Source organism: Indicator indicator, chromosome Z (assembly GCF_027791375.1).
Source record: "Indicator indicator isolate 239-I01 chromosome Z, UM_Iind_1.1, whole genome shotgun sequence".
Classification (NCBI taxonomy): domain Eukaryota; kingdom Metazoa; phylum Chordata; class Aves; order Piciformes; family Indicatoridae; genus Indicator; species Indicator indicator.
The window spans coordinates 22168392-22191605 of NC_072053.1; the positions used below are offsets into that span (position 1 = coordinate 22168392).

Genomic DNA, 23214 nt, shown 5'->3' on the forward strand with positions numbered 1-23214 from the left:
ACCCACAAAATGCACAGAAACAGCCACCTGAAAGCTGTGGGTTTATTGCAAGCAATCTGCTGTCCTTCTGACACAGTAAAATTACAGATTCAGATGTCAGTTGGGAATATACTGCTACACTTCTAGTTAAACGGTTTGGGAGGAATGAAATGTGCACACACTCACTCAGGACAGGACAATCACCCTATGGGTACCCAGAAGATATACATATACACTCACCAAGGTGGGGGGCGAGGACTCCTTAGATGAGGTCCCAGTCTAAGGGGAGAAGATCTGACTGCTAGGCTGCTTCTGTGTGGACAGAGCTCTTTCCATAGCAGGACTCCATTTATACCCTGTGAGTTGCACGGTGGTCAAGTTTTTAATTAGGCAGAGGGATGGATTCTCCAAACAGCAAAAGGAATTCTGGGCTCTGGAGGCACCAGCTAGTGAATGGGGGTGTGATGTCACACTGACACAGGGGGCCTCGAGCTGATTTTTTTATCAGCCTACCAAGCCTCTGCCCTTGATACTTGTTTGGGGGTGGTCATACCTGCCACAGATGAAAGGCACCTTCAAAAGTCATCCTGTCCCACCTTCCTGCAGTAAGCAGGGATTTCTCCAAAGAAGTCAGGCTGCTCAGGGTCTCATCAAACTTGACCATGAATGTCTCGAGGGATGGGGTCTTTAGAACACCTCTAAGCACTGTTTCACCACCCTCGTTGTGAAGAACTTCCTTCTAATGTCCAACCTAAATCCATCCTCCTCCAGTTTTAAACCATTCCCTCTCATCCTATCACTACAAGCCCTTCTAAACAGTCCCTCCCCAGTCTTCACATAGGTCCTCTGGAGCCTTCTTTTCTCCAGGCTGAATAGACCCAACTCTCTCAGCCTGTTTTCATAGGAGAGGTACTCCAGCCCTCTGATCATCTTTCTGGCCCCCTTCTGGACCCAATCCAGCATGTCCATGTCCTTCTTGTGTTGGATGCCCCAAAGCACCAAATTTGTCACAGTACTTCAGGTGAGGTATCATCAGAGCAGAGTGGCTGAATCACCTCTCTTGATCCATTGGCTATGCTTCATTTGATGCAGCCCAGGATGTGCAGTTCCCTCTTGCTCTTTATTTTCACCAGCAGGTCCCCACTCTGCCATGTCAGTCTCTTCCCTTCCTTACCCTGTTTCTTACACACACAGTTCTTGCCCTCCAAGGAAAGTGTGCTTAAAGATCTGTCAGCTGTCCCTGAGGACCATTTCCGAGGGGGTCCTACTCACTGAAGAGCTTGAATATTGCTTTCCTAAAATTCAAAGTCCTGACTATGTTCCTTGCCTGTCCCATGTCCCTTAGGACTGTGAACTCCACCAGTGCATGATCACTGCAGCCCAGGCTGCCTGAATCTTGACATCACTGGTGAGCTCACTTGCATTTGTGACCATGAGCTCCAGTATCACATTCCCTTAGTATGGAAAGCAAGTGAAGCAAGTACTCAAGTAAAGCTTTATAAGCATACTGGTCATGCAGAGCATGAATTGCATGTAAAATGTGGGGCTGGAAATAAATCCAAAAGGTTTTTTTTCTGAGGGTAATGCTTCTTTCAAGTTCTTTACTAACAGTATGCCATCTATTAGCTGATGTTACATACATCATTCTGATTCTCATGCTGAATTTGAATTACTGAGAATCAGTTTGAAGCCACACCACAAAGAATTTACGAAGAAAGGGGATATCACTATGGCACTGACCAGTGAAGACAGATAATTCTTACAATAATGATGGCCACAAACAAAAGAGAGATCACACCCACTGCATCAGCTCATCTCTGTTAAGATGTTTATTGATGTATTACTGTTTTGAGTAGTGACCATTTAAGATGCAGGTGCTTTTAAGTCATGGCATTCCATTGCTCTTGGGTAGCTATCTGGCTAGCAGAAATGATGAATTGTAGAATTTATTTGGAATCCATTATTATTTTCTAAAAAAAAAAAAAAAAGAAATAAAAAGAAAATGATAAAGAAGTGATAGAACATAGTAGCTGCAACATACATATTGGTCAAAATTTAAGTGAAATAGTACTCATGTATCATCAAGAACATGATTCCACCGTGTCTCAAATACAACTACATCATAAAATAATTCTAGCGAGGAATGAATTAATAGACATATTATGATTTTCAGAAGACTTAAGTACTTGAGTTCTGCTGGAAGAGTGAGTGAACTAATGAATTGTCTTTTTTTAGAAGAGCTTTTTCTGTGCCATACCAGAGGACACATATCTCAATATATATGTATTGTTAATAACCATGATGGTATTTGCTGTCATGGCTGAACAGAAACACATTAATGCTACAGGGTATGAATAAAATCAGGCTGCTCATGAGATTCTTTAAACCAACTTCAGTGACTGAAGCAAAGGCTAACTCAATATCCTGTTTTTTAACAAGAAGGTTAAGAGTGTTGACCTAGGGGATGTCCAGGAGTAGAGAAACACATAGAAATACTTCCCCAGAATACTTCCCCATCCTGCCAAAAACCCCTCTGTCAAGTCATAGGTTTAAATGAAACATGTTAGTGGACTTGCTGATTACTTCTTCAACTGAAATGCCCTAAATATAATTTCTTCTAAAGAGCAAAAAAGCATTGCTACTTAGAGAGGCTGCTTACCTGGTTTTGAGCAGCACAACTATTTTACTTCCTCACACGGCCGTTTTTCAATGCTTTCTCCTTGGCAGGGTCTCCCATCCTGTTCTGGTGCGGGATTATTACACTGGCGAGTTCGAGTGCTTTCTCCGCTGATGCAGGTGGACCAGGCACTCCAACAGCTCCAGCCTCCATCAGTGACAACTGGCATTAAGACACCACACTGATGGTTAGTCCAGCATGTCTCTGTCTTCTGTGCAGTGACAGAAGTATTAATTAGAGATTCTTATGTGGCACTTCTGAGAGTGGACAAGGTAGACCACAACTCAGTTCTTAGGTTCTCAGTTGTGGTGACATGGCAGATCATTACAGCCTCTAGCAGGATCCAAAGCCCATCACACAGATATGGCTTTTGAAAATGCCCTTGTAAATGGCACTGCATAAGAGCTCAGAGGTTTCAATGTTTTTATCACTCTAGGAAGCTGCCTGAATATCAAGTTCTAAGGTGCATTTCGGGCACCTGTACTTAAAAAATTTGCCACAGAGAATGAACTTATTGCACAGTAAAATTTTTACATCATCAATTGCAGAACTTCATTCATATCCTTCTTTTCCTTTGCAGACCAATCTACTGTTGAGTTATTACAGCAATTATGAAATGTGATCATGTGTTAGTAAACACGATGCTTTTACTGGAAACTGAAGACAAAATAGCTTACAATGTGTGATGAGATTACTTTTGCCTAAAATCAGTTTACCATTCAAAAATGCTTCTGTTTACTTAAATGAACTTGGGGAATCATTCCAAGACACGACAATGTATATGGGACAATAAACTCTAATTTAGGAGTGATCCTTTTGTGGAAAGAACCCAATAGCTTACATTACCTTCCATACTACATACCTATGAGATTTGACAGCAGTAGGTCTTATGTAGTACTGCAACATCCTTCTGTCCTTGTGAAGGCTCACTTCATCAGGATACAACAAGTGTGCTCATTTTAGTCTGTCTAGGGTATTTACTAACCTTTAATTAATGTAGATTTGGGAATCTGACAAGCAATTCCTTTAAAGTAGCTTGAGCACATGCATGTACAGGCTCCATCTACCAGCACAAGGGTGCCTCCATTTTTGCAGGGTTCACATTTGCACACACTATATTCAGAAATGTAGTCTTCGATTGCTCTTTCCAAATTTTGTTTCTTTAAATATGCATTTCTCATCTGAACTGGAACAAGTGTATGTATTGGAGAAGGCTGTAGATGAAAAAAAGCCATGCATAACAGACTTTTCTGAAGTTCTGAATCCTTTTGATACAACCGTCACTAAAGTATGCATCTGATGAAACTGTCAAGATGAAGAAAATGCCTGAAAGTTCATGATAAACTTGGAGTCTCACTTCCATCTTAGAACAGAATCTTTCAAACTGTTAGAGTCACAGCTCTGAAGAAATTGTACTTACCCGTTGTTGTATCACCACTGGAGCATCAACCAGAGACCTAGCCCACTCTATATAATCCTCCACATCAACCATTTCGGATCCTCGCAACAACATTTCTTTTATTTTAACTGAGAAGTCAATCTTCCCTCCATCAACTAATGAAATGACATCATCAATGACGGCATCATCATTAAGTTCTGCTGCAGAGAAAAAAGAAGAGAGGATGAAAAATAAAGTTTAATGCCTATGCATCTTGAAGAACACTTGTCTTTTCAGTGCAACCCATCCATCTCTAGAAAATGACCATAGAGAGAACTCTTCAGTCACTGATTGTGGCGGAATTCAATCTTTCTTTGCTCATACATCTTACGTGGGAGGAAATCTTCTATTTTGCAGTTAAGTTAGAAAGCCCTGTTTCAGAAAGGAAAAGAATAGGTAGGGCAAAGTGAGAAATGTTATAGAGTTGAGGAGAAACTTCTTTAGAGTGAGGGTGAATGAACACTGGAACAGACTGCCCAGGTGGCTTGTGGTGTCTCCTTCTCTGGAGACTTTCAAAACATGCCTGGATGCATTCCTGTGCGGACTACCCGAGGTGCTTTTGGCAGGGGGGTGGACTCAATGATTTCTGGAGCTCCCTTTCAACCTCTAACATTCTGTGACTGATTCTGGGAGATCATAGCTATTTGATAACAAGCCAAAGATGAGTGATGGTAATATATCACCTGAGCTGAATCAGTAAAGGGCAGGAATTAGAATAGTAGGAGATTTTGCTTCATACCTAAAGCATGAAGAACACTGAAAATAATTGCCTCTTCTGTGCTCAATAGTAAATTTCTTGCCTTTTTTCATTTTTAGGTAATATGATAAAAGACTCATCTCCAATTACAAAGGAGCAGAGAGGAACAATCAGGGGAACACAAATAACTTAAAAAAGAGACTTGACTTCCCCAAGTCCCTGCCTGTCCCAGCCATTATTCCTGCACGATGGAGTTAAGAGCGAGTCAACAGCAAGATGGGTTAATGGAAGGGCTTCCTGGATGTAAAGAAGGGGATTTGGGGAGCTTCACAAAACAAAAAACTTTGAGTGTGTTTAGGATAGTACCGTTGAAGAGGAAAGGGGAGATCGAGATGCCTCTGAGAGGAACAAACATGGGAAAATAGAGGAATAGTGACAAAAAAGAAGACTGACTGCATATTAAAAGGTGATCTTTTCTGCCATGTACTGTCCTTGATCTTTGCAGTCTGTCCTGGCTTATCATTAAGTTCAATTTCTAACAATTTTCCTGTGTGAGTGGACTCTATTCTGCATGCACATGAGTGTGTGGACAGCTGTTTGCCAGCAACTAGAGTTGGTCAGATGCTGGTAGGGACCTGGTGACCTGTACTTGTCTCTAGAGTGAGAAAATTGGAGGAAGTGGCTACTGGAATGACCAGGGGTTTTAGGCCTAGTGTTGTGTGATTGACTGAGATCTGTTTGCATATGAGGTAGCTGGAGATAGGAGGATCCAAAGGCCAGTTGCTGGGTAGACTGAACACTTAAGGTCAGTTACAGAGCATTCATAGTGTTTGGTGGTATATGTGTTGGTGTGTATCAGGTATTCTGTACCATCAATGGGAGTGGAGTTGGGGGCCTTGGGCTGTGGTATATGTGTACCAGTAATGGGAGAGGCTTAGGATCCAATTGCTGGTTTAATTGAATGTCTAAGATCACCTGCTAGAGGTTATATATGTACATTAAGGAGAGGCTAAAAATACCTGAGAGTTGTGATGTATGAGGAGAACTTCTGCCCTAGATGACCCTGCCTGAGCTAGGGAGTTGGACAAGATGGCCCTGAGAGGACCCTTCCATCCTCAGCCTTTCTGAGATTCTGTGATATTTCCAGCTAACAAACTTTCAACCTGATCACATGGAAAGGAGGAGAGGATGAAGCCATTGGTGCTGTTTGTGTTTCCCTGAGTGCTGTGCTTTTGTGTCTATTGATTTGTGTGGCCAGCAATCTCTGTATGTATACATGTGTTAGATAAATGTGTTGGTGTGTGTGCACCTACTGGGAACACAGGCTCAGCCCGGCTTGACCTAGGAGCATGGAAGTACAGCAGCCTCACCTCTACTGTCTACTGGACTTGTTCTTTCCTCTACAGAAACATCTATATTGATTATTAAAGGGGAAACAATTAGTATCACCTCTCCTAAGCAAAAGATATAATGTAAAATAAGGATATACTTACAATGGTCCTTCACATGAATCTTTTCACATTTACCCCTGTCAATATTAACATTGGCATGTATGTCTTCATGTGCAATTTTGGCATCCAAGTGATAGCCAAGGCATCTTTTCACATCTTCTACAGTGATACCTGGAAGTGAAAATAATCAGGTGAATAGAGAGATTGAGTGGCAGATTTGCTAGACATTGGGGATCTTTTGTGAATGGTGTCATGCCAATTAGTATTGAAAATACTTTGCAGATGGTTAGCAAAGATTATTTTTTCTCAGTTACAGACTTAAAATACAGACTTTAAATAATTCTGGAAATTAAAAAAGATTGACTCTCATGTCTGTTGAAGACATACAATTCTGTAACACTACTGGCGTGCCACGGCCAAAGTATGTTGAATTGTTCTGTTCTTAGTAGTTCTCCATATACACAAGTCTGTCCTCATAGATCTCTTTGTGTGGCTGGAGGCTTGGTGATAATCTGCATAACATAGGAAGGCCAACAGAATGCTTACCTCTTCGAGACATAGCGTAGTTATCCAGCACATACACAAGTTCATATTTTCCTCCTACAGTTCCAGAAACTGCATAGTGAGTTCCATAATCTTCTAGGAATTTGAAATATTCTCCCTTATCATATTCAGTGGGCAAAAAATTTAGATCATCAAGGAAACTATCTGTGAGACGGACATCACGACTCCGCATTTGGAATCTTCCCAGCTGAATCTTTCCTTTTATGTGAAGAAAGGTTTGGTTCTGAATGCAAGGAAAAGAACATCAAGGTGAGTGTCATTCTGGTACTCAGCACAGCAGGAAAAGTTCCATTTTACTTATAAAGAAACTGCAGCACTTTTAAACATGGCATTCAATCTAGTGTTTTGGAGACAGGACGAACTGTCCTGAGGAAGCAACAAAAGAGTTAGATCATTTCAGTTTTGCAGAACTCTCCCCTTACTAATTTCAGCAAGCTTTTTGTGATCTAATTGATAACAAGATCTTGTCTTTAAGTGCAGTATCTACTGAAAGTGCCTTTCCGTCTTTCAAAACATTGAAAAGTAATTCCATATGGCATGCTAGATAGCAGAGACTGCCCACTCAGGTCAGATGGAGTTTTGCCTTTGTTTATGGTCAGAGAACTAAGTTTTCTCTTTTTCTTTGGGTGATTTATCTGTTATTCTCAGACTGTCAGAAAGAAGGGCATATCTCCAATTACAAAACTAAAACAAGACAAAACAACCCCAACCACCAACACAGAACAACAAAACAAAGTAATATCACAGAGTTAATCTGGAAAAAATCTTGTTGAGGCATTTGACCAATAAATACTTTCTAAATTCACATATTGTCATAAATTACACTGTAGATAGTTTTATCTCATAATCTAAACTAGGATCTAGCTGCTGACCATAACACATGACATCTTGTGAAATAGTTGCGCTTAAGACTCTAAGCAACCACATCCCTTCAAAACCCCACTATCATCTGTAGTAGTTGTGACTTCCTTAACCATAGTGCCCAATAGGAGGCACTAAAAGGGATTCAGCAACTGATCATCACATTAGCTGGTACCATTTAAAGGACCTTAGACTACTGGCTTAGTTGGCATCTAAATGTCTGTGTATAACTTTTTGTAGGTGCCAATATTCCTGCCATGCAGCATGTACAAAATCACTTACTCTCTTGGTTTCCCTGGGCTGCACCTGGTTTTAACTTTCAGGTGAGTCCCAGAGGGCTCTTGACCAGGGACTGCCATTCCACTAACCTGCAGCACCAGGAGTTTACAGTTGAGAGACCTCTGCCAGTGACAGATCATGATTTACTTTCTGAAGTGTTCTCCAAACAAGTCTTTGAGGCCAAATCTTCTGTCATAAACCAGCCTGTAATGAGCAGGCTGTAATATGCCCTGAGTTACAGAACTTGACCTTTAGTATCTGTGGGGGTGAATGCTTTGAGATTTTAATCATCTATTTGTGTCCCATGAAATCTCATACCAATACAAAATCAGTGCTGTATGATAGCTTCTCTTCATAGCAGAAAATTTTCTCTTCAGCATAATTTTAATTAATCAGTTATAAAAGTTATTTATTATATTAATTTGATCTTGAGATCTTTGAAGGGCTCCTAGACAACAAGGCTGACAAGAAACTTGAAAGATGGAATTAGTTGAAGCGGATCTATCTTTCCTTGCATGCATTATGATTGATATACTTTGTACACAGCAGCCTTTGGTGTTACCATATACACCAAAGTGTATATGGCAGGAAAGTGTGTATGGCCCAGTCAGTTAATTGCAGTAGCACCCAGTTGCTGGATTACACCTTGTCTAGTATTAGTTTTTGTGGTTTCTCTCTCTCTGACCTCTCTAGATACTAAAGCTACTTCTTTACCAGTAAATAAAATGGGGTAGGGCCCTTCCTTTCTTTCAAATGGCAGGTAGAGTCATATAGCTTGTGTGCAACTCCAAAATAGGCTTGCTTTTTCCAGACTTCCAACTCGGAACATTCTCTTCAAATGTACTGCAGAGGACCAGAGGATGGATGTTGCTTATGAGGGTACAACAGCTGGCACAGAGCAAAATCATGTCAGTGTTCTAGTAAAACTATATATTATTGTGTGCCAGTGCTAAACCTTGTGCCTTCTAGCCCAGGCTAGTGTATTAGTAAAAATGTTTCTTAGCGGCTGAGATCTGACCTTTCAGTTATTTCTCTGTATGTTTATGTTGTGTTTTCCTAGTGTAGGCCTACTCAGTGGCAATTTCTATCCCAGGACCTGACCTAATTTTCTCACTAGATTAGAGCTGCTTTCTGATCTAGATGGGTGTTGTGAATATTTTTTACAATATTCATGGAGGAATATGCAATTTGTGTCAAGTGAAGAGCTAAGATTTTTGCCCCTTTCTAACATCAGGCCTTTGTTCAAGACAATAGCTGCTGATAGTCAAGGGTGAAAAATGGAAAAATGAAACTACATTTGGCTACTCATTAGTTAACCTCTGAAATCTTAACCCTAGTATTGACAGTATTTCAGTTTTGTGAATAAATGTAAGAAAAGCAGCAGAAAAGTAGAATACTTTGAAAAATTAATACTATGTTATTTTAAAACTGTAAATTTTACTGTTTGTAAAATAGTTACAGTAAGCCCTTTAGCCTAATTAAACTTACCCTTTCTGTGGACATGTTCAGGATAGAACTCAAACTTGAATTCTTCCTATAGTAATACTTGAAGTTTCCTTCTGAACCATTTTTTTTACTTCCTTCAGTTGGTGTATATTTCAGAGAAAAGTCAACATTGAAGTGTTTTTGTTTTTCTACATAAACCTCTCGGAACATTTTCACACGATCATGGTAGAACACAGATGTGAAGGTTTTATCTGCTTTTGTCTTAGAAACAATAATAAAAAGGTTGTTTGAGAAAACAAGCCAGGCAGTAATAGGAAAAGCTATGTATCTCTTTAAAGTCATCTGCTTTACATAGTTTAGCAATACTTTTTTCATACAGTTTGTTCTTTTACAAGAACACAAGTTGAAATATCACCCCCTTCCCAAACCACCTCATCTGGATCAGCTCAGTGTTCAAAACTCAACAGAAAACAGCAGTGAGAATATTTCAGCAAGAGATAAACCTCGGCATGTAAGATTGTCAAAGTAATTTGTGTGCCAAGAATTCCTTCACATGTAAGGAGCAGTAGTCTCCAGCTCCTTCCTAGATTGAAGACAAGATTTGTTAATAAGTCCGAACATCTGAAATGAATCAAAATTATGATTTTGCTTTCTTTTCTTATAACAGAGAATAGCTAATTCAGAATGTCTATTTCAGTGTTGCTTGTTTCTGTATGCTTTAGCAGAACATAGAGTTTTAACAACTTAAAATGGTTATGCACCAAAATCAAATATGAACAATGACCTCTGAGTCAAATTTACTCATTTTGGTCAGGGTCTGGTTTAAATTGCCTTTGTTCTATAAAATTTCTATGTACAGTGTTAGGAAAAACATTTCATAAGCAAAATGTTGCTTTGATTTCTGAAATGCATCTGATGTTGACATCTCTATGATCAATATTTTTGGTATTCAAATGTAACTGGATCTCAAATACTGAATCTCAAAAGCCTATTATTATGGGTTTTTTTTTCCAATGGGACAGGAAAAGATCATCACTGATTAAAAAAGACAATTAGAACCAGATTATCATAATATTACTCCTGCTTTTGTGTGTGTGTTTATGTGTGTCCCCTTGAGAAAATCTCTTGGTAATTGCTCTACCCAATAAAAGTTGGGTATCATAGTTCTTTCTGTAGTTCTCTTTATCTCATCTGCTCATTTTGTAAACATGCTAGAAAAAGTTTCATTTTCTAGGCACAGGTGCAGAAATGAGCACATGGGAACTGAGATTAACTGCTAAAGCAAATGATAACATAACCTGTTTTTCTCTGGACTTTATCAACAGCTTGGTGCTAAAAAGCTGCTTCTGCCTGACTCAGGAAATATGCTGAGTCTTGCAAGAGAAGGTCAGGATTCATCACTCAGTTAAACACAGCTTAGTTTCCACAGAAATGTGCATGCACCTTTTACTTCATCTTTCTGAAAGAATATTCCTTAATTTGTTGTGTAGTAACTGTCTATTCCCGACCTTATCAATAGCTTGATGCTATAAAACTGCTGCTGCCTGACTCAGGAAACATTCTGAGTTATGCAAGAGAGGGTCATAACTTTTAAACACATCCTAGATTCCACAGAAGATCTTAGACTTACATCATAAGTGAGAACACCCACGTTCCATGGCTTGCGGTAGTATGTTCGTGTGTTTCCATCACGCACCCGTTCACAAAGGCCATTGAAAAAGTCGTTGTCAAATGGACTGGCCATTGGCTGCATCCCTAAAACATTAATTCTACAATGGAAATACAGGAAAGGTTACAGTTCCAAAAAGGAAGTAGCCTGTGGACAATGGTATTATGACTGGAGAAGTCAGATTCTGTAAGAAATGGAGACTGTAGCTGTGGAACTGAATCTTGTTTCATTCACAGTATTTTGCCACATCTCGTGTAGTCCTCTCATCTGCGTAATGGAAAGAATGATACATTTTTTTGTAAAACACTTTGAGGGCCATGTATGAGAAATAAACAAGTAAAAGATAGTAATCAAACAGTAAACACAGATAAGAAAATAAGGTAGAAACCCATTCTTCCTTGACTAATTTTGCAGAATCACAGAATGTTAGACTTTGGAAGGGACCTCAAAAGATCATTTAGTCCAACCCCCCTGACAGAGCAGGATCAGCTAGAGCAGATCACACAGGAACACATCCAGGTGGGTTTTGAGTATCTCCAGAGAAGGAGACTCCACAACCCCCCTGGGCAGCCTGTTCCAGTGTTCTGTCACTCTCACAGTGAAAAAAAATTTCCTCCTGTTTCTGTGGAACTTTCTATACCTCAGCTTCCAGCCACAGCCTCTTGTCCTGTCATTGGGCACCAGTGAGAGGAGCCTGACTCCATCCTCTTGGCACTCACCCTTTACATATTTATAAACATTAATGAGGTCACCCTTTTAGTCTCCTCTTCTCCAAGCTAAAGAGTCCCAGCTCCATCAGTCTCTCCTCATAAGGAAGGTGTTCCACTCCCTTAATCATTTTTATGGCTCTGTGCTGGACTCTTTCAAGCAGTTCCCTGTCCTTGAACTGAGAGGCCCAGAACTGGACACAATACTCAAGATGCAGCCTCACCAGGGCAGAGTAGAGGAGAAGGAGAACCTCACTTGACAATTTAATTGTGAGGAAGCATTCATATCAGTTTAAAAGGTACAACTCAACAGCCACTTTTAACCTGTGAGTTTTGTCTGGTGTGTGGTTTGGTTTTGTGTTTTTTTCCTTTTCTTTTTTTTTTTTTCAGAATATGTGTTAGTTTGCTGATAGGAAGGAATATGCAGCTTTTGCCCTAGAACACACAGCTACTGCCAATTTGTTTTCTCCTAGGGTGTGAGATCCCAACTGATTTGTCTCAAACAGTGTGTGGCTGTGGCCTGATGGCGTGTCTTAAAAGCACCACTTCAACAACGCCATTGAGAGGCTAATGTGCTCATTGCACTCTATACAGCTCTGGAGGCAAAGGGTGATGGGGAAACAGCAACTTCCAGTTGGCCACGTGTGAGCAGTGTGCCTGAGGGCTTCATGCAACTGAGCCTGCACAGCCGGCCCCCGCTGCGCCGCCCACACCACTCTGCACTGCCCATGCCATCCACCAGCTCCATGGCAGTCCATTCCCTGCTGGCTCCCACCACTGCTCTAGTCCACACTGCCGACACGGCTGGGACAGCTCCCTCTGCCTGCACTGGTCCATCCAGCTCTGCCCCACCCTGTTTCCGCTACTGCCGTGGAGGGCCCACCTTTTTGATGTGTTCACCTGACACCAAGATTTTGGGATTGTTCCTGCATAATTCTCTAAGATTAATCCAGGGAATGGTGATATCCCTTCTTTTGTTCTTTGAGGCTCTCTCACTCATCCTCTCTTTCACTACTTTCACCCCACCTTCCCATTTTCCCTCTGCTGCAGTCCAAACTAATAAACCCACCTCATCACTCATTTGGCTTCAGTTAGCCTTTATTTACTCCAAGGGAATTATTAGAATCTTAGCACAACCCCCTCTTACTGACTAGGGCTGGTACAGGATAACTGGGTTGTGACACAGGGTTTGACCCTGTGGAGTAATAGAACTATCTGGAGCAGAAAACAGGAAATCTGAACCACTACAAATCCACTGAAGCAGACATATTGGCTACATAATTCTAGGTATCTATATACAATAGATACTTCCAAAAATACCTACTTTTTGGAGGATTCTATATATTTTTCCCCCTTTGTATGACTTTTATAGGTTGAATCTTTTCAGTATTTCCATTATTTATGTCTGACATGTGTCCATTACCTATCAAAGTATACAAAGTCACTGGCGTCACTACTGCACACCTATACAATATTTTCTCATGGAAGATTTCAGTAATGGATTCTAATGACTAAAATTATTAAATACCTAAGTACCTGGCTTACTTGCCCATGGTGCAAGGGCACCATTTTTGCTTTTGGGCAGTAAATACTATTATCAAAATTAATTAAAAGGAAGCATCCTTTAAACACAAGGTGGTGCTGTAGCATACTTCCATTTTTCACTTGTTCCAGTGCCTTCTAACTAGATTTGTAGATAAACAATATATCACACTTTTTGTTTGAAAATAAAGAAATCCAGCAGGGTGTGAAGACAGAAATATTATTTTTAACTTAGCTTAAAATTACTGTAAAGAATGAAGCTCTGTGAGGTGGAGAATTCAATACTGTAAAACCCCTATAGCCAGTGTTGTTGCAGTGAGACATTCCATTGTATAAATAAAACACATTTCCTTCCTTTTACTTATGTATATTAGTAAAGCAATTAATAATGACTAATTCATTATGAAATATCACTTGAAACGTATCTACATCTATAAGCTTTACATTTAAATAACAAATATTGTAAGTACATTCATGTAACGTCTATATATGATTCTGTTTATTAACACAATGACTGTTTTTGCTGTCTGTATACTTTATCCTTTCCAAGAATAGAAAACAGAACAGCATTTAGGTGTTCTTCCAAAAGCTATATAACATTTCTGAGTATAAATGAAAACATAATCCAGATTCCACTTTTGCTAATGTTTGTGTGCCCCAGTGTTTTCATCTAGCTTTGGAGACAGTCGTAGTCATTTCACAAGGCCCAAAGCTACTTTTTTATTCATTACATACCCTTGTCCTGCAGTCCTGCCAATTTCAGACACATCAATATCATGGTTACGGCATGGTGATCGTGGCTCAGCTTCACAGTTATCTTCATCAGAAAAATCTCCACAGTCATTATCTACATTACATACAAGTCGTCGCTTTATACATCTACCTAATCAAAGAATTAAACACTGAATTAATATTTTTTCCAAGACAGGCTTTCAAGGTCACCCCCAGATGCTCTTTATTGAGATCTTTCTTTTTGTATGTTTCTGTTATCGTCATGAAGAATTCAAGTCTTACACCTTCTAACAAACAAAAAAAATCCCATGAAACGATATTTACTTATGAGGTCACTAGAATGGCTAATCAAAGTAAGTTGATGTCAACTGCCTCACCTGTAAATGCTACACAATGGCTCTGAACAAGTAGTCACGGAATAGTGAGGGTCACAAGAGACCTGTGAACTTCATCTAGTCCGACTCCTCTCATAAAGCAGGATCACCTAGGTTAAATCACACAGGAACATGATCCAAACAGTTTTGAAAGCCTCCAGAAATAGAAACTTTACAATCTGTCTGGGCAGCTGTTCCAGTGCTCTGCCACTCTCAAAGTAATGAAAGTTTTCCTTATTTTCTGTGGTGTTTCCTGTGTTATAGTTTGCGTCCATTGCTCCTTGTTCTGACACTGGTCACCACCCAGTTCTCTTCAATCGAGGCAAAGTCTTCTTTTCACAGAATCATAGAATTAACCAGGTTGGAAAAGACCCTTGAGATCATCAAGTCCAACCTATCACCCAACACCATCTAATCAACTAGACCATGGCACTAAGTGCCTCATCCAGTCTTATCTTAAACACTTCCAGGGACAGTGAGTCCCTGGTCAGCCCATTCCAATGGCCAATCACTCTTTCTGTGAAGAATTTCTTCCTACATCCAGCCTAAACCTCCCCTGGCACAACTTGAGACTGTATCCTCTCGTTCTGTCACTGGTTGCCTCGGAGAAGAGACCAACCCCCACCTGGCTACAGCCTCCCTTCAGGCAGTTGTAGACAGCAATAAGGTCTCCCCTGAGCCTCCTCTTCTCCAGGCTAAACAACCCCAGCTCCCTCAACCTCTCCTCACAAGGCTTGTGCTCTAGAACCCTCATCAGCTTTGTTGCCCTTCTCTGGACATGCTCCAGCATCTCAACATCTTTCTTGAACTGAGGGGCCCAGAACTGGGCACAGTACTCAAGATGTGGCCTGACCAGTGCTGAGTAGAGGGGAATGACTTCCCTGCTCCTGCTGGCCACACTATTCCTGATGCATGCCAGGACGTCATTTGCCTTCTTGGCCACCTGGGCACACTGCTGGCTCATGTTCAGGCGCCTGTCAACCAGTACCCCCAGGTCCCTTTCTGTCTGACTGCTCTCCAGCCACTCCGACCCCAGCCTTTAGCACTGCATGGGGTTGTTGTGGCCAAAGTGTAGAACCTGGCACTTAAAAGTGTTAAATCTCATGCCATTGGCCTCTGCCCATCTGACCAGCCTGTCAAGATCCCTCTGCAGAGCTCTCCTAACCTCTAACAGATCAACACCTGCCCCCAGCTTGGTGTCATCTGCAAACTTACTGATGATGGACTCAATCCCCTTGTCCAGATCATCAATAAAGATATTGAATAGGATGGGGCTCAACACTGATCCCTGTTTTTAAAGGCTGTTTCCAAAGATGCCTTCTGAGTTAGTTCCTTAAGTAATGTGAAATCTGCCCTCTGGAAGTCCAGAGTGGAGGTTTTGTTGATGCTCCTCTTAGCTTGACTGCACATTGAAAACTCAATTGGTCACTGTTCCCCAGTGACCACCACATCTCCCACCAGCCCTTACCTATTTGTAAAAAGAAGGTCAAGCAAAGCCTTATCTCTTGTTTGTTACCCATACTGCATGCATTAGTGTACATGCACTTCAGCTGGGCTGCTGGTTTCACCCCTGACTCCTGCTTACCACTCTCAGACTCTTGTCTGGAGAGAATGGTTTTCTCCTGACTTTCACTGTGGTCTTGAAGGTCTGGGACTCCTGAGGGCCAGCCTTAGCAGCAAAGACTGAGGTAAAGGTGGCATTCAGTAGCCTCCTTTTCTATAGCCTCCACTACCAGGGCGCCCACTGCATTCAGAAGTGAGCCCATATTTCCTCTGTTCACGTTTTTTGCCCTCAGTGTACTTGAAGATGACTTTCTTCTTGTCCTTGACCTCCCTTGCCAGCTTTGATTCTTAGGAGGCCTTAGCTTTCCTTATTGCACCTCTATGTACTCTGACAATATCCTTATATTCCACACAAATGGCCAGCCTCATCTTCCATGTTCTACAAACTTCCTTTTACATCTTGAATTCATTCAGTAGCTCCCTGATCTACCATGAGGGTCTCTTTTTCTTGATTTCTTGCTCTTCAGGATGCTCTGCTCTTGAGATTGTTTGAGGATTAACCAACTCTTTTGGGCTCCTCCACATTCTAGTGCTCTCCAGGCAGTTCCTTAAAGAGGCCAAAGGTAACTCTTCTAAAGTACAAAATTGTGATCCTGCTTGTTGCTCTGGACCTACTTCACATGATCCTGAGCTCCACCATCTCATGGTCAGTACAGCCAAGGCTTCTCCCAGCCTTCATGTCCTCATCTAGTCCCTCCTTGTTTGTCAGTACAAGGTCCAGTGTGTTGGTTCCTCCACCACCTTTGCCAGTGCCCCATAGTGATCTCCTGGACTGTGCATACCTGGCTGTGCTGTCTTTCAAGGAAATACCAGGGTAATTGAAGCCTTCCATGAGAACCAGGGCCTGTGTCTGTGAGACTATTTCCAGCTCTCTGTAGAAGGCCTTGGCCTCTTCCTCATCCTGATCAGGTGGCCTCTAACAAACAACTGTGTCTTCCCTGTCCCTTATTAATTAGCCTGTCCCTTAATTCTTACCCACAAACTCTCAACTTGCTTCTCATCTGCCCCTGCACACAGCTCAATACATTCCAGGTGCTCTATCATGTAAAGAACAACCCCACCATTGCCTGGTTAGCCTGCCTTTCATAAAAGGAAATAGCCATCCATGACAGCATTCCTGTCATGTGAGCTATCCCACCATATCTGCAATCAGATCATAGCTCTTCACTGCACACAGATCTGTAATTCCTTCTGTTCATTCATGTGTGCATTACTACAGGCGTTTCAGAGAGACGGAGTTGAGCACACAATTAAACACATACTTCCTAATTTTTTTTTTCCCTGTTTCACAGTATAGTAGATGAAGACAATCACAACAGCTTGGGACTCAAAATTCACTTACCATCTTTCCTGGTTGATTTTGACTAGTTTCATGACCACTAAATTTTCCTACTTTGTTTTGGTTTGTGATGAGTCTTGCATATTACACTCATTTTATGCCATGCATGTATCACACTGAAAATTTACAGCTTACTTGGTATCTAGAGGCTTTCCAGTCTCCAGCTAGCATCTATCATACCACTGTGATCAATAAACTTCCCTACCCATTTTGTTAACATTTCTTCAGTTCTAATTTCTCCAGTGATTTTTCACAAAAAACATGTTGATTCTGTAGCAGATGGAGCAGTTATGATAGAAGAAAGGATGCTGATATGGTCAATTTTCAACAACAGAGTAGATATTACAAGAGAAGAATTTCAACTAGACGTAAATTATAATGGGAGATCAGAGGGATGTCTCCCTTCTCAAGCTTCGTTCCTGCTGTGGTTTTGATGTTGTAGCTTTGAGACCCACATGTTTATCACTGGGGATCAGGCATAATAAGGAAATCATCCCCAACTAGAAAAGCACTGAAACATATCTCAGTTTTTGTGTATGTATTTTGTCTTCAATGGAAATTGATATAATTTCTTCATAGTTCTGTTCCATTTTTGTTTCCTGAGTTGTTGCATAACTTGCTATGGTATGAAAACAAAACCTACCAGAATTGCACTGAAAATCAATGCCACAGTCCAGTTCTAGTTCTTCAGGACAGACTTGGCTGGCTTTACAGCTTTGTGTGTCTCCTAAGGTCTCCAGGCATGGTCTTCCACCAAACTGTCCAAATCTCTGAATACGTCTAGAGCGAAACTTCAAGCATAAGTAACACAATTAACATTTTTCAGGGAGAAAAGAAAGACTTCTAGTTGAACTTAAAAATTAAGCATCTTTGCAGAAATATTTGGTTGAAAATCCATTTGGTTGAAAAAATTGGTTTGAAAAAAAATGTAGAGCAACATAATAATGTCTTAGCTAATTTGTAGACATCTGAGTATGTAGAGAAGGCTCTGAGTAACACCTTCCCCATAGAACATAGAAACCTTTCAGTACCTAAAGAGAGCATCCAAGAAAGTCAAAGAGGAGCATTTTGCAAGGTTGTGTACTGATAGGACAAGGGGTAATGGCTTTAAACTGAAGAAGGGTAGATTTGGGTTAGTGGTAAGGAAGTTGTTCATGTAAGGGTGGTAAGACACTTAAACAGGTTGCCCTGAGAAGTGGTGGATCTCCCATCCCTGGAAATGTTCAAAGCCAGATGGATGGGGCTTTGGGCAACCTGATCTAATGCAAGGACTCTCTGCTTATCACAGGGGGGTTGGAGTGAGATGATCTTTACAGTCCCTTCCAACCCAAGCCATTCTATGATTCCATTCTATAATTTTTCACTGTTTAGTTTATTTCACAGTATTCAGTATCTTCAATCCAGGGCAGAAATGTGTCATATCAATTTTGTATGCTTTAAAGTCTTTAATTTTTTAAAGTCTTACAAAGACTCCCCTAAGAAAATAAAAATCTGCTTTTGAAAAAAAGAAGTTTCTTATTTAAGAAGGGATAATGTATACAAAAATAGTGCTCTTTAACAGAAGCATTCACATGGTTAATACAGATAGTTTCTATCCAAAAAACATTTTGAATGAGAATACTTGACCAGTTTGGTACATCTGGATGTAGTCTTCTCTTACTTTCATGGCTTCAGATCTTAAATTATCATGGGTTTCATCGAACTATGAGCATACAATATTAAAAGCTGCAGCCTGATATTTTCCCATAACCAAAAGCAAGCAGATAATGTCCCTTTGGCTGTGGCTTTGGAATTTACATCTTACCCTCTGATTAGTGCATGGGTCGCAGGGCCCCCATGCGCTCCAGCTGCTCAGCTTACAGTCTATCGGAGATGGAGCATTCAGTTCTCTTGGTCCCCTGTGGAAAGGTTTTTCTGAAGAGCTGTCAAACAAAACATGCCAGTACAGTCCAAGGCAGCACACTAAAATTGCATGTGAGTTTGTATTTAAACCACAGACCAATATTTTGGACACATCCTCAAGCTGTTGTCTACTTCACTTTCATAGCAACACTTGGTACGTAGATGGCTGCCTAATCTGAAATTCTTTGGCGGTTTAAAACTGCATTTAAAAAAGTCTGAAGACATAATAAGCTAGCTCTTTCCCCCATTTTTAGATCTTTCTGTGTACACATGCTTTTCTAGTGGGTCATATTATTGAAGAGAATTAAACAATGATACATACAGAGCATCTGCAATCCCCCCTGCTGGCTGTGTTCTCCATACTTAGAGCTGAAGACAAATGCACAGCAGCACATGTCAAATAGATGCAGCACTCCAATACATACCTTTGTGTTTTTTCAGCTTATTAACTTTAATGGGGTTGCTTTCCTGAAGGTTCATAGCGTATTATTTGCTAATAACCTAACTTACTCAACTGAGTGTGCCATGTTGTAATGTAATTCTTTCACCTGTAATTAGTTCATGTTACAAATATTTCAGCAGTCCTAAATTTGCCTATAACTTCATAGTATACAAGGAATGCTTTGAAAAGTTACTGTAGAGTCTTCTATTAAATGGTAATCCCTGTTTTCTATGCAGGTTGTGGAATGAAGGGATTGAGAACAATCCTGCAGAGAAGGATTTGCGGATTCTGGTGGATAAAAGATGGGTATGAGCTGGCAATGTGAACTCTCAGCCCAGAAAGCAAAGCATATCTTCTGCTGTGTGGTCTTTCAAAAGAAGCATGGCCAGCAGCTTGAAGGAAGTGATTCTGCCCCCCTACTACACTCTGGTGAGACCTCACATGGAGTACTGCATCCAGTTCAGGGATCCTCAGCAAAAGAAAGACACAAAATTGTTAGAGTGGGTGCATAGGAGGGCCACAGAAATGATTGGATGGCTGGAGCACCCTCCTGTGATAACATGCTGAGACACCTGGGGGTTGTTAGGCCTGGGGAGACCTTATTGTGGCCTTTCACTGCTTAAAGGCAGGTGAATGGAGAAGGATGGAGACAATCTTTTCAGCAGTGTCTTTTGTGACAGGACAAGGTGTGATGGTTTTAAACTAAAAGAGGGTAGATTCAGACCAGATATAAGAAAGAAATAATTTACAGTGAGGGTGGTGAAACACTGGAACAGATTACCCAGAGAGGAGGTAGATAATATAATATACTTCAAAACACAGAGCTGTTCAGACCATTGGTTACAAAACTGATGACTCAAGAAAGAGTCTTGTTTTTACATTTATCAAAGACCAAGAGAAAAGGCATGGATTTCTCAAATTTGGAGACATGATAGCATACTATAGTCTTTGACATGGGTTAAGCTGAATATTTTCTGCTGCTATTCAAAATCAGCCTGCCTCATGCCAGCTTCAAAATCAAAGTGCTGACTGCAGCAAAGTATTATGGGGCTTGAAGTTCAGATTGTACCATGAAATGCTTCTCGTTCAGGTTGCTGGTTTTGGGTTCTGAGGTTTTGGGTGTTGGGTCTTTTCCTCTGAGATGGCAAGGAAGGATGGGACAGTGGCTCCTGGACTGGGCTTTTAGCTTGCTTGCTTTTGCTTGCTGCTGCTTTCTGCTGTGCTTTTTCTGCAAATAGGCTAAGGTAATTGTGCATTTATAGTATTATTATCTCATTTATTCAGTAAACTTTTATCTCAAATTTTTATTTCAACGTGGAGGGATTTTTTTGTGTATTGCCTTTTCTTTGCTTCTCTGTTGGGGGAAACAGACAGGTCAGCCCATCCAGGTTCACTTTAACCTGTTACAGTCTTACAGACTTAAAATAAATACAAAGAAGGTTTTTTTTTTTTTTAGAGTGAGTGTGGTCAAACACTGGAACAGGATGATAAGAGAGGTAGTAGAAGCCTTGTCCCCAGAATCATTCAAAGTCAGGTTGTTTGGAGCTCTGAGCAACCTGATCTAGGTAAAGATTTCCCCTCTCATCATGGGGCAGTTGCACTAGATGGCCTTCAAAGGTCCTTTCCAGTCCAAAGCATTCTATTATTCTGTGATATGAGGGCATAATTTTGCCATCTGTAGTTATTAGCACCATCATGAGGCTGCATAGTCTTTGGTATGATGTGAAGTCAAGCTGCAGGCCCTCATTGCCTGCTATGGACTCTGTAATAATCATATCTGCTGGCTGAACTTGTATCTTCTAACTGAATTTATCAAACCTGTGCTTTAACTTAGATTAACTTCCAAAATAATAACAACCATCAAAACCTAAGGAGAGAGGGAATCAGCAATCTGTATTTTTGAAGGTTGCTTTTCAAAGTCTGTTCAGGTATTTCAAGCAATAATAGCAGCAGCCACCCTCATGCCTAGGTATGTATACAAGAGGCAATTGTTCAGATAGTATTCATATGTTGTCACAAAATGCTTCACATACTGCAATTTACATCTTAAAGTGAATTAATCCCAATGTATTCTTAATGTACATATATCTGAGACTAACATTCTTTTACCACTTGGTACTGACCATTCAGGCAGTGGCTCTTCAGTTGTTTTCACATGATATTTTTGTAGGGACTGAGCCTTTAGTTCTCTTTCTAGTGATATCTGTTTCCAAAGAATTTGTTAGAAACAGTCAGGATAGGAGACTTGATATAGGAATGGAAGTACTGTCAGCACAAAACTTTGCATCTTCAGAAAGGAATGGTTTGAGATTATATTTTCACATGCAGTATGCAATACAGTTGCCTGAGCTTTGCTTCCCTAAAAGAGCACTGCTATCGGTCACTGCTATCTGTTGTGCCAAATACATCCAAAGTATATAGATAAACCATTTCTATTTGAATCTTGAAAATAATGCAAGAAATAATTTCCTTTTTCATTGTATGCCTGAGCAAGCTACCATTAGAAACCTGTGTTGCAGGTTCATGCTTTGTGTAGAAGCCAAACAGTATAGATATCTATAGAGGATCAAGGACACTTACCTTCTGCTTCCCCCCAAATGTGAGGCAGCCACCTCTAAAGTGCATAGTATGGCTAAAAGCTGCAAAAGAGAATACATGCTTCTCATTTTGTAGCTGGATATGGAAGAATTGGCATGACTGAATTTGTCATCACTTTATTTGTTCCTTTTGTTATTTATTACCAAGAGAACAAACAAAAACCAGTATTTACTGAACAGTGCCAGTAAACTGGCCAAAACTCTTATGGTAACTGTTCTAAAGTCCACTTTTCAGAAGATTCAATTTTTTCCTGATCGGAGACTAGAAAATATTGTAAAGTAGTTTCAAGATTAAAAACAAACCATTTTTGTTTATAAGTACCTTTTAACTATGGGAAAGATGATTTCTATGTAATTAGAGAATAGTTAACTGCCTACTAAAAAGCTGTGATAGCAGTGACTCATGTAAGGAACAAATAGTTCCTAAAGCAGAGCTTTAGGAAGTTCATAATTTAACATCTTTGGAGTCCTCACTTGGAGTATTAGAGGAATAGAGTCCCAAGATTCCTTTTTTCCCTCCCCCAGCCAACATGAAAGAACAACACAAAATTTTCATGGTTGTGAAGAAAAGAAAACTCCTCTAGCTTTTGTTCTATCACCAAACCCCAGAAGACAAGCTAGCTTTTCAGAAGGGAATTCCTATTCATTAGTTTGCTGTAATCCAGATTTAAGTCATCATGTGTTGACATAGTCACAAGACAAAAGTAATTCATAAAATATTTACTTTATAGTAGTTAAGAATTAAGTATCTGGATGGAAGCTTAAAACAATCGTCATAATAGACGGCTACAATGTCTTCAGAAGGGACAGGCAGAGAAGGAGATGTGGAGGTGTGGCCTTGTGTGTTGGAGAGTGCTATGCATGCCTAGAACATAAGGACAGAATAGGATTGGGTGTGTATGGGTAAGAATCAAGGGGAGGGCCAGGGAGGCAGATATTATGGTTGGAGTCTGTT

The 23214-nt window shown here is 40.5% G+C and overlaps 1 protein-coding gene across 1 annotated transcript; it reads right to left on the reverse strand.

The window, feature by feature from the left end:
* Positions 1-2657: 2657 nt before the first annotated feature.
* On the reverse strand, positions 2658-22328 carry C9 (complement C9). Its single transcript, XM_054398128.1, has 11 exons — positions 22243-22328; positions 19123-19240; positions 17962-18109; positions 14046-14193; positions 11023-11161; positions 9435-9653; positions 6789-7029; positions 6285-6413; positions 4077-4255; positions 3642-3870; positions 2658-2818 (listed from the first exon to the last, which is right to left on the reverse strand). Exons 1-11 carry the CDS (start codon positions 22326-22328, stop codon positions 2658-2660), a joined length of 1797 nt encoding a protein of 598 aa, XP_054254103.1.
* Positions 22329-23214: the final 886 nt, after the last annotated feature.

Coding starts and splice junctions, on each gene's coding strand:
- C9 (XM_054398128.1), bottom strand. CDS start 22,328: ATGAGAAGCATGTATTCTCTTTTGCAGCTTTTAGCCATACTATGCACT. Junction 19,241..22,242: donor CATTTGGGGGGAAGCAGAAG/GTAAGTGTCCTT, acceptor TTTGTTTGACAG/CTCTTCAGAAAAACCTTTCC. Junction 6,414..6,788: donor CTACGCTATGTCTCGAAGAG/GTAAGCATTCTG, acceptor TTTCACTTCCAG/GTATCACTGTAGAAGATGTG.